The sequence below is a fragment of the Mus caroli genome, unplaced genomic scaffold (assembly GCF_978045245.1).
Source record: "Mus caroli unplaced genomic scaffold, Mus_caroli_1 scaffold_12, whole genome shotgun sequence".
Classification (NCBI taxonomy): domain Eukaryota; kingdom Metazoa; phylum Chordata; class Mammalia; order Rodentia; family Muridae; genus Mus; species Mus caroli.
In genome coordinates this window covers 99,961,818-99,974,184 of record NW_028227267.1, presented here as the reverse complement: position 1 = coordinate 99,974,184, position 12,367 = coordinate 99,961,818, and the positions used below count along the sequence as shown (strand labels likewise).

At 36.8% G+C, this 12,367-nt stretch overlaps 1 protein-coding gene across 13 annotated transcripts in view; it reads left to right on the top strand.

Annotated features, from left to right (window-relative positions):
• Mycbp2 (MYC binding protein 2) overlaps window positions 1-12,367 on the top strand; it is a 233,148-nt gene that overhangs the window by 42,678 nt on the left and 178,103 nt on the right. For all 13 annotated transcript variants that reach the window (XM_085828830.1, XM_085828825.1, XM_029468874.2 and 10 more), the window contains exon 4: window positions 7,345-7,498. In XM_085828830.1, the coding sequence (XP_085684956.1) occupies window positions 7,345-7,498 (154 nt within the window). The remainder of the gene's footprint in view (window positions 1-7,344; window positions 7,499-12,367) is intronic.

Genomic DNA, 12,367 nt, shown 5'->3' with positions numbered 1-12,367 from the left:
TACCCAAACTTATGGGACACAATGAAAGCAGTCCTAAGAGGAAAACTCATAGGTCTGAGTGCCATGAAAAAGAAACTAGAGAGCACATACACTAGCAGCTTGACAGAACACCTAAAAGCTCTAGAACAAAAAGAAGAAAATTCACCCAAGAGGAGTAGAGTGCAGGAAATAATCAAACTTAGGCCTGAAATCAACCAAGAAGAAACAAAAAGAACTATACAAAGAATCAACCAAACCAGGAGCTGGTTCCTTGAGAAAATCAACAAGATAGATAAACCCTTAGCCAGAATAACTAGGGGCAGTATCCTAATTAACAAAATCAGAAATGAAAAAGGAGACATAACAACATCACCTGAGGAAATCCAAAATCATCAGATGCTACTACAAAAGGCTATACTCAACAAAACTGGAAAATCTGGATGAAATGGACAATTTCTTAGACAGATACCAGGTACCAAAGTTAAATCAGGATCAGATTAATGATCTAAACAGTCCCATTTCCTGTAAAGAAATAGAAGTAGTCATTAATGGCCTCCCAACCAAAAAAACCCAAGACCAGATGGGTTTTGATCAGAATTCTATCAGACCTTCAAAGAAGACCTATTTCCAATTCTCCTCAAACGATTCCACAAAATAGAAACAGAAGGTACTGTTCCCAATTTATTCTATGAAGCCACTCTGATACCTAAACCATGTAAAGACCCAACAAAGAAAGGGAACTTCAGACCAGTTTCCTTTATGAATATCAATGTAAAAATAGTCAATAAAATTCTCACAAACTGAATCCAAGAACATATCGAAACGATCATCCAGCCAGGCATGGTGGTGCACACCTTTAATCCCAGCACTCGGGAGGCAGAGGCAGGTAGCATTCTAAGTTCCAGGTCAGCCTGGTCTACAAAGTGAGTTCCAGGACAGCCAGGGCTACACAGAGAAACCCCGTCTTGAAAAAACCAAAAAAAAAGAAAAAAAAGATCATCCATCATGATCAAGTAGGCTTCATCCCATGGATGCAGGGATGGTTTAATATACAAAAATCCATCAACTTAATCCACTATATAAACAACTTCAAAGAGAAAAACCAAATGATCATCTCATTAGATACTGAGAAGGCATTTGACAAAATCTAACACCCCTTCATGATAAAAGTCTTGGAAAGTTCAGGAATTCAAGGCCCATACCTAAATATAATAAAAGCAATGTACAGCAAACCAGTAGCCAACATCAAAGTAAATGGTGAGAACCTGGAAGCAATCCCACTAAAATCTGGGACTAGGCAAGGTACCAACTTTCACCCTACCTATTCAGTATAGTACTCGAAGTCCTAGTCAGAGCAATTAGACAACAAAAGGAGACCAAAAGGAATACAAATTGGAAAGGAAGAAGTCAAAATATCACTATTTGCAGATGATATGATAGAATATATAAGTGACTCTAAAAATTTCTCTAGAGAATGCCTAAACCTGATAAACAGGTTCAGTGCAGTATCTGGTAATAAAATTAACTCAAATCAATGGCCTTTTTCTACACAAAGAATAAATAGGCTGAGAAAGAAATTAGGGAAACAACACCCTTCACAATAGTCACAAATAATACAAAATACCATGGCGTGACTCTAACTAAGGAAGTGGAAGATCTGCATGATAATAACTTCAAGTTTCTGAAGAAAGAAATCAATGAAGATCTCAGAAGATGGAAAGACCTCCCATGCTCATGGATTCGCAGAATCAATATAGTGAAAATGGCTATCTTGCCGAAAGCAATCTACAGATTCAATGCAATCCCCATCAAAATTTCAACTCAATTCTTCACTGAGTTAAAAAGCACAATTTTCAAATTCATCTGGAATAATAAAAAACCTAGGATAACAAAAACTATTCTCAACAATAAAAGAACCTCTGGTGGAATCATCGTGCCTGACCTCAAGCTGTACTACAGAGCAATTGTGATTAACAACTGCATGGTATTGGTATAGCAAGAGACAGGTAGATCAATAGAATAGAATTGAAGTCCCTGAAATGAACCCAAATACCTATGATTGCTTGACCTTGATAAAGGAGCTAAAACCATCCAGTGGAAAAAAGACAGCATTTTCAAAAATGGTGCTGGCTCAACTGGCAGTTATCATGCAGAAGAATGCGAATTGATCCATTCTTACCTCCTTGTACAAAGCTCAAGTCTAAGTGGATCAAGGAACTCCACATAAAACCAGAGACACTAAAACTTATAGGGGAGAAAGTGGGGAAAAGTCTTGAAGATATGGGTACAGGCGAAAAATTACTGAACAGAACAGCAATGGCTTGTGCTGTAAGATCGAGAATCTACAAATGGGACCTCATAAAATTGCAAAGATTCTGTAAGGCAAAAGACTCCGTCAATGAGACAAAAAGACCACCAACAGATTGGGAAAGGATTTTTACCAATCCTAAATCTGACAGGGGACTAATATCCAATATATACAAAGAGTTCAAGAAGCTGGACTCCAGAAATTCAAATAACCCCATCAAAAAATGGGGTATAGAGCTAAACAAAGAATTCTCAACTGAGGACTACCGAATGGCTGAGAAGCACCTGAAAAAATGTTCAACATCCTTAATCATCAGGGAAATGCAAATCAAAACAACCTTGAGATTCCACCTCACACCAGTCAGAATGGCTAGGATCAAAAATTCAGGTGTCAGCAGATGCTGGAGAGGATGTGGAGAAAGAGGAACACTCCTCCATTGCTGATGGGATTGCAAGCTTGTACAACCACTCTGGAAATCAGTCTGGCGGTTCCTCAGAAAATTGGACATAATACTACTAGAAGATCCAGCAATACCTCTCCTGGGCACATACCCAGAAGAAGTTCCAACATGTAATAAGGACACATGCTCCATTATGTTCATAGCAGCCTTATTTATAATAGCCAGAATCTGGAAACAACCCAAATGTTCCTCAACAGAGGAATGGATACAGAAAATGTGGTACATTTACACGTTGGAATACTGCTCAGCTATTAAAAGCAATAAACTTATGAAATTCTTAGGCAAATGGATGGATCCGGAGAATATCATCACAAAAGAACACACATGATATGCACTCACTGGTAGGTGGATATTAGCTCAGAAACTTATAATACCCAAGATACAATTTGCAAAACACATGAAAAGAAGAAGGAAGATCAAAGTGTGGATACTTCATTCTGTCTTAGAATGGGGGACAAAATACCCATGGAGGAAGTTACAGAGACAAAGTTTGGAGTGGAGAGGGAAGGACCATCCGGAGACTCTCCCATCCGTGGATCCATCTCATAAACAGCCACCAAACCCAGACACTATTGCATATGCCAGCAAGATTTTGCTGACAGGACCCTGATATAGCTGTCTCGTGATGGTATGCCAGTGCCTGGCAAACTCAGAAGTGAATGATAACAGTCATCTATTGGATGGAACACAGGTCCTCCAATGGAGGAGCTAGAGAAAGTACTCAAGGAGCTGAAGGGTTCTGCAACCCTGTAGGAGGAACAACAATATGAACTAACCAGTAACCCTAGAACTCGTGTCTCTTTCTGCATATGTAGCAGACTATGGCCTAGTCGGCCATCATTGGGAGGAGAGGCACTTGGTCTTACAAAGATTATATGCTCCAATACAGGGAAATGCCAGGTCTAGGAAGCAGGAGTTAGTGGGTTGGGGTGCAGGCTGTGTGGAGGGTATAAGGGACTTTGGGATAGCATTTGAAATGTAAATGAAGAAAATATCTAATAAAAATAAAATAAAATAAAATAAAGCTCCTGAAAATGGAAAATAAAAAAAAAAAAAAAACCAAAAACCAAAAAAACCCAACCCAGAACATTAGAGTAAGTAGGTAGTGAAGAAAGAATTAGCCATTTTTAACATTTTCCTAGCATCATTAGCAATGTCTAAAAGGAATTCAGAAAAAAAAAAAGAAAAAAAAAAGGAAAACATGGTTATACTGTATTTTCCATCATATACTTTGCTTTCTGGAAAAGTGAATAATGATTATGACCATGGGGATGAAGCCAAATTGCTTCAGTTGAAATAGCATTAATACTATTAGCTTTTTAATACTGGGTGAATGGGTACCTCTACTTTATCATCTGCATATCGAGAGCTTTATGTATCTCATAGGATTGCAGTTAAGGTTAAATGGATTTATGAATGTTGGGTGCTTAAGAAAAGATACCTAGCATATACCAAGTACTCAGTAAATGAGAGCTGTAGTTAGAAATGTCAGGGTAGAGCCAAATATAGAATGTATAGGTGTGTTTAATTTTTAGTTACTTCCCAATGTATCTTGTAATAATAAATACTTCATATACAAGGAAATGAAGTTTCTAGAAACTCAGTGTGATGCATCTGCTCTATATCCAGGATGTTGAGAGAGCAAGCTAAATATCATCATTATTTTAGCCACACAGTAATTCTCCTTCAGTCTTCCCTTTCCCATAGATGACGGATATTGCCACTCTTAAATCTTGAGAATATGCTCATTCTGCCATCTATTTCAGCCTTTGGTAGTGACCTAACTACCAAACATTACAGTTGGAACATGAAATGTTACCCGAGGCTTATAGTATCATCTAGGAATGTTCTGCAGACTGTAGGAGGTGGCGTATAGTAGAGGAAGGAAATCAATGGAGGCAGGTTCTGGGGAAGGGTCTTGGCTCTGAAACTCATCCAGCTTCCATCTCTGTCCCCTCTTCACCATGAGCAGGATAGATCTGTCCTTTCCATGCTCTCAATACTGTATTCTACCCAAGTCCGTGAAGCCAACCAATCATGGACTGAGCTTGGTGAATTCAAGAGAAAGCAATTCCTTCCAATTGCTCACGGATATGCAGATGTAGCTAATCTACTACTCCATACCTGTCCTCCTCCTTTAACCATTCTTGTAAGGAAGGCCTTGTCACACAGTATTTCCAGCTTTTATCAGCACTCACTAAAAAAAAATCCCAGCTCCTACCTGCTGTTAAATCTTACTTTAGCGCCCTTTAGCTAACTTGACTAAATAGCATCTAAGTAACTTTTATGAACTCTGCAGAGATACTTACCTGAATATCGTCCTTCTGTTTAAAATCTTAGTGTTTTCTGTAGAAGACAACAGCTGGCATATGCAGCTTTCTGTGTTGTAACTTGTGCCATCTCTGACCTTATCTCAGTTAGCGCTATGTTCTCTTCCCCATGAGCTCTACTATTCTATTCTATCTAGCACAGTGTACATTTTAAGTCATTAAGCAAGTTATTTATTGATTTGGTTTTGCTTCTATTAAAAAATGCTTTCTTGAAGGAAGGGAATATATCTCAACTACTTTTTTATTCTTGTACCCTAATGCACTGCTACCTACAAATTCAGAAAGAATTTACTTACTTAAGAACCAAATAAATTAGTCAACATAAAAGTGTATTTTAAAATAAAATAGGCAGCAAGATGAGCTTCAAGCATTGTGAGATGGGAAAGCATGAATCCCAGTAGAAAATTACATAGTTCTTCCTGTATTAAAGCAGGAAACATCATATAAATGAACATCCAAAACTGCCAGCTCTGAAGAATTATGAACAGTCCTTATTGTTTATATAGAGTAAGCAGCCCCAATACTCAAATCTTATAGTCTTCCTTTGCTTGAGAAAAGACATACAAATTTTGTACTTAACATTTTGATTTCCTCTAAGTATAGAGGTAGATAGAAATCTTAGCACATTTTTATTTTTTAAGTCAATTCCATCAACAAAAACTAAAACAGGTGAAAAAAATTATAGGAATGTTTAATAAATTGAAATTCTGTGCACAAACTTAATATAGTCAAGAGTAGGATTTTAGATAACTTCTGTAAAGATGATCATATTGGTTATATACACATGAGAAACTATAAATGACAGCTAGAACAGCAGGATTTGTCTACAATTAATTTCATCTTTGTCTAAGAAAACCAGTTGTGTTTCTGAATTGTAGTAATTTTCAGTACACAAATGAGTAGCTAGTTAGATGAATATTCATTAATTGTGATTCCACATTTACCAAACACTGCCTTAAAATGGGAAAAGTTTCTTGTCCATAGAGGGATAGTTTGGTTAGGAAGTAAAAATGAATATACTCAGTTATACTATAATATAGAATCAGTTCTGTAACAGAAATTTGTTTGGGGAAAGAGTTATGCACATAGCTCACTTACCCTCCTACATTACGAACTCTCACAAGACAGGGTCCAGCATATCTTTATATCTCCTCTAGTGAGTTGCATAAAAGAAGTATTTAGAAGGGTGCAGTTATAGTGTATAATATTTGCATCACATACAGTATAATTATAATGTAAAAATCTCAACAGAAAGAATATTATCTCACTAATTTGTTCTTAGAATTATTGTTTGAAGTGTTTCTACAATTTGGCCTTATTTTAATTCTTTTTTAGATTTATTTATTTATATGAATACACTGTTGCTCTCTTCAGACACACTAGAAGAGGGCATCAGATCCCATTACAGGTGTTTGTAAGCCACCATGTGGTTGCTGGGAATTGAACTCAGGACCTCTAGAAGAACAGTCTTCTTAACCACTGAGCCATCTCTCAAGCCCCTTATTTTAATTCTTCATGTCACTTCTGCTCATAATTTACATCCTAAAGCTATATATCTGATTCTCAAAATTGATGTTGGCTGAGAAATAGAATCTTATTTTCTAGTGTTTTATTAATTATTGGTCTTCCAAATTTATAGCAGCTCATTGTAACTTTGCTCTTACAGCCTATAAAGATATAGTTCTTTTGCTAAAGATAGTCAGGGATTTCTTGGCCCAATGAGGACGATTCTGATTAAATTAAAATACCAGTGATATTTGACTGGGCCAGTTTTAGCTCCTTTAATGATCATCTTGGCCAAATGAAGGGGACACTACCTATAAGTGCTAACATTGCAATTATACAATCACAGGAATGGCAAAGGTGAAACCAGTTTTCAAAGTTGGTTTGCTATATCTTTTGTTGTCTTTATTTTAGTTTGTGAGTACTGTAATAAAGCTACTTGCATACAACCAAATGCACTATATAAATTAACTGAGTCCATTTCTTCTGAGTGAATGCCATCGCCCCCGAGTTTAGTTAAGGTTTCACTTAACAACCCTTGCTGTGGCTTCATTGTTTCCAAACTAATCTTTAAATAATGCAACTAGTTCTTAGTCCACGACTTTCCAAATCTTCATGTTAAATAAATAAAAATAAGTAGTTTTTTGCTTTTCTGCTTAAACATCATGGCACTTTAGTATTGAGATAATGTACACAAACTAGAGTATAGAAAGTGTCATTTCCTTACATATTAGAAAGCCTAACTTTCTTTTCATATTAAACAGATTATTGAGGTTGGGCTTTGTGAAGTCTTTGAATTGATCAAGGAGACTCGGTTTTCTCATCCATCCCTGTGTTTAAGAAGCCTCCAAGCCCTGCTGAACGTGCTTCAAGGCCAGCAGCCAGAAGGCCTCCAGTCAGAGCCACCAGAAGTCCTAGGTAAGATTATGCTTAGAGTGAAGCCTGTGAAGGCAAACCACGTCTCCAGTGCACATACACAAGAGCAAGACGTGCAGGCTGGACTGACTGCGCAGGGAAAGCAGGAATGTAACTTTGCCGTGTTTTACTGGAGATAGAGTCTAAAGAGTTATGGTTCATGTACAGTTGCTTCTTGGTTGTTGTAACAACAGGAGAGCAACAACACATAAGTCCTTGAAATCCCAGAATAACACCAGACCCTAAAATCCCAATGAACTTAATACCTGTGGCCAGTAGCAAATATGCATCTTCTCTACTTTTTACTCTAGGGCAGTGGCTCTCAGCCTGTGGTTCACAGCCCCTTTTGAGGTCGAACCACCCTTTCATAGGGGTTGCCTAAGACCATGGAAAACACAGATATTTACTTTACAATTCATAACAGTCATAAAATTACAGTTATGAAGTAGCAATCAAAGTAACTTTGTGATTGGTTGTCACCACGACATGAGGAACTGTATTAAAGTGTCACAGCATTGGGAAGGTGGAGCAGAAGCTCTAGACGGTTTAAACCAGTAAGGGCGGGGGAGAAACAAGTGTCACACACCTCGAGCAGTACAACTGTTTCTCAAGAGAGGACATTTCTTTGTATACATCATAAACAGCAACAAAAAATTGTGTTGGGGAGAAAGGGTCTTATTTAGCATGATTCATTGCATACAGATATTGGCTTTTCTTCAAGTATTTATTTTTAGCATTGCTTGCTTTTAATATTAATAACTTAGGCTGATAAATGATGGTGCTTAGAGAGTTGTGGTTCTAAAGGTACCAAACAGGGGAGCCAAAGTTCTCCAGCTGCTGGATACTTTTGACAAGGAAAACCTAGTTTTGTCTTCCGATCTACATTGATGACCTAAGCCAGGTAAATAAGCCTGGTTTATTTCTGTAACATCTTTATGCAGACAGTCTGTTATGCACTGTGGTTTCAAATGTGCAATAATTTGTACAATGGTTTATTCCCAAGTATGCCTTTAAGCAGAACAAATGTGTTTTTCTATAAAGTTCCTTGCCTTAATAAATATGTAATATAAATTTAAGCAAACTTCTATTTTGTATATTTGTAAACTACAAAGTTAAAAAAAAATGAACATTTTGTGGAGTTTGTTTTGCATACTCAAGGTGAGAAATAAGTTTTAAATAAACCTATAATATTTTATCTGAAAAAAAATTTAGGCTGAACATAGAGCTATGTAAGGAAGATAGGAACTTGCTGCAATGTGATGGAAATGGAGGTGATGCATAAGTTTTAGTTGGCTTATTGTTTTTCTCTGATGATAACCATGGATATTCTGTCAGCCTACAATTTTCTAAATTGTTTTAACAATATGGTAAAATATCCTCAAAGCCATAGCAATATGATTCTCACACATTAGCCTGTATCTGAGTCATCTGTGACCCAGGTATCGAGTTTTTCATTTAGTAGTTTTAAGCTGGAACCAAACATTGATATTTTGAATAAATTTTTGGACTGTACTGCAGCTGGTGGCCTGGGAACACTATTGATTGAATTAGATTCTGATTCTGTGTTCTCTGTATCTGGCTTTACTTCACTTTTCTTTTGACTTAAATTGTTTTTTCTGAAACAAAGCCTTGCTTTGTAGCCCAGGCTGGTCTTGAACTTTATTCTTCCTGCCCTGGTTTCCCAAATAGTAGGGCTAATTAATATATCCGTACAACTATGCCCTACCTATTTGAATTTTTTGAGATCCACATTTTCAGAACGTAATTATGTGCCAGATGTTTCTTTCTTTGGTCAATGAACACAGTGGTCTATTTTTATGTCTCCTTGTCTTATGCAGGAGTTGTCTGGTTCTTGCTCCCAGGCCCATGTTCCCAGAAATAAGATGTAGGTTCAAATATACTTATAAGTAACTTGGCCATGTAGCTATGCTCCTATCTGACTAGATCATAACAATATAACCCATTTATTCTGACCTACACTCTGCCATGTGGTTGCTTAGGTGCTTAGGTGCCATGTGTCTGTCTTGATCTCTTGAGCTTGGCACTGTCTCAGAATTCTTTTTGCCTCCTGGATGTCCCACCTTCTATTCTATCCTTTCCTGTAAGTTATAGGTCGTTTTAATGGACAGGTGATGTATCATGCAATACACAAAATATTCTCTCTACGGAGGAAAGATATGCGGAAAACTTTCAAGACAGCCTATCTCTCAGCCCCTGACCCAAGGCACTTGCACCTTCCAAACAGAAGGCAGTCCAGGTTAAGGGTTAGTAAGTTTGCTGGTTTTGCTACAGTAGCACCAATAACCCTATTAATAGTGTGATATGACTCAACAGCATTATTTTGAAATTTTTACTCATTTTATATAGGAGCTGATTTTTGTTTGAGCTCTGCTATGGTTTATAAAGCAGATTTCTCCAACTTTATAGCCCGGTTTTTCACTTTGAAACTTGTGTATCTTCTACTGTTCTCTTTTTCCTCTGTACTTTCCCTTATATTCATACTTTACATAAATATTTCCTTTTAAAAATATATCTTGTTATAAATATTAGTCTTTGAACATGTTTTCACCTAATTATTTTCTATCAAAAATTTAATTTTATTAAGTTGCCTATCTTTTTCTTAGGCGTTTGAGATGCCATTATTCTGTTTGTTTGGTATCTTGTCTTATTTTCAGCGTTTACTTCTGCTGGTTTTTACTTCTGGGATTGGCTTTTCTGTATAAGGGTTTTATTGTCATTTCACATTTCAGATTTGCTTAGTTAGTGCAAACTTACATTGATATTGCCTGGTCTTTTCCCTTTATTCAGTTCCATATCCCCTTAGCTGCCTTCTCTCACCAGCTGTTTTCCAGCTCACTCATGAACATTTACAGCACAACTGTTACTGTTACTGTTACAATACCCTTGGATGGGGACAAATAACTGAAGAGAGGTTCTTACGATCTGAATATGACTAGTTTACAGAAGGAAGGGAAGAAGAGGGTGCCAATATGTGGAACTGTTTAGACATGTTCATAAGGTTTGTTTCAGTGCTAGGGAGTAGTGAAAGGCACTCTCTACTTCATTTTACCAAATAAAAAATATTTTTTATAGAAAATATGCAAAGATGACTCAGTGCATAGATGGTCAGAATTTAGTTTCCAAACTTCATAGGAGGCAGTTGACAGCCTCTAGTAATCCCAGTTGTAGAGGGTCAAGTGCTTTCTTCTGGCCTTCTTGGGTTTCTAAACTCAGGTGTGCATATCCACATGCAGATACTCTCACACACATACATAAACATAAAATAATCTTTAAAAATACTTTATCTTGAGCTGGTAAGATAGCTCAGTGGGTAGAGATCTTGCCACGTTAACCTGGAAAGCCCAAGTTAGACCTCCAGGACCACAGAGAAGGCAATTACTGATTCATATGCACACATGTGTACACATGTACATATGTACGTTTTTTAAAACTAGAGAGGAAAATGTTTTGCATCAAGGAATTTATTAGGTAAAATTATTTATTTAAATTATTAACTTTAATTTCCTTCATCTTAAAACGTTTTAAGGAAAAAGACATTGTTCCCTTTGCTTGCCAGTAAACCATTCCAACTTAGAGTGCTTCCATATGCAGGAAGACTTCAGTGTTTGGTGACTGACTGAAAGACTGAACAGCTGAGGCACAAAGACTAGCAGGAGATGTGCAGACCAGGGGCAGATTAAAGAAGATAAAGAAGAAATGACAATAGATGGGAAAGACAAGTCAAAAGAAATGGGAAACCAAAGAGATCTCAAAGGAGAGGAAGGAAGGAGGACAGAATTAATGAAAGAATGAGTGTGTTTTAAGCACATATCTAGATTTTTGGTTTGAAAATTTTCTGACTGTAATTGGAAAAAGGAATAGGGAATGTTAAATTTGACCCCTTTTTTGATAGCTCCGTTAACCACTGGTAGTAGATCCCATGGATCAGGAAGATGGTGATAAGATAAAAGAGGAAGAATTTATTGGGAAGAAGATACATGCTTATTTGCGGATTAGGGAAATGAAGAATTGATGGGAAATGATCCCTGGGTTCCTGTGAATGACTGAGGGAATCACAAAAGTCTTCCTGTTTTCAGAGAATTACCAAGTATTACTCTTCCTTCCTCTCTTCCTGGTCTTCCTCCTTTATCTTCCTGAGGGTTTCTCTCAGTCTGACTTGTTTTTTGTTTTTCACTCTCCTTTATTTTACTTTCTAAGAATTTTCAGTTCCCCTTTCCCTTTGTGCTGAAGAAACACCCAGGCGGAATTGATTCAGTCCCGGGCGGTGTTCAGGTGATTTGCTATGGTAATAGAACAGTCATGCTTTCTTCTTTTCTACTTTGTCACTGTATAGCTTTATGAATGAGGGAAAGTCTTCAGTCTGCCTGGGTCTCAATTGTGTTACCCATTAAAGAAGAAAATTATTTGTCCTCTCCTTGGAGAGTCCTTTAATATAAATGAATTATATGCCCCTTCTATTACTGTGAGATGTTATTTATAAATTATATTAATTATAAAGTTTTTATATTAAAGCTATAGCATTTTTCTTGTGGTTTTATAAATATGCTCATAGGGCCCAGATAGAAGGGCTCATTCCTTCCACTCTGAAAGTACAGTGAATAATCCTTACTTGAAAAGCTGTGACTTTAAGGATGAGTTTCTTATATAAGCAAGATGGATTTGTATGAACGTAGACAAATTTTATTACTTCATTTACAAAAGTAAGGTATAGGACTAAATGTTCTCTAATCCCTTGTTATATAAATGTGTTAATTGTGAAGCAGTTAACTAGACAAAAACTTGAGAAAACTAATAGTTCTAGGTGCCTTAAAGTTTATATATAGTGAACAAGATATAATAAGTTTGTACATT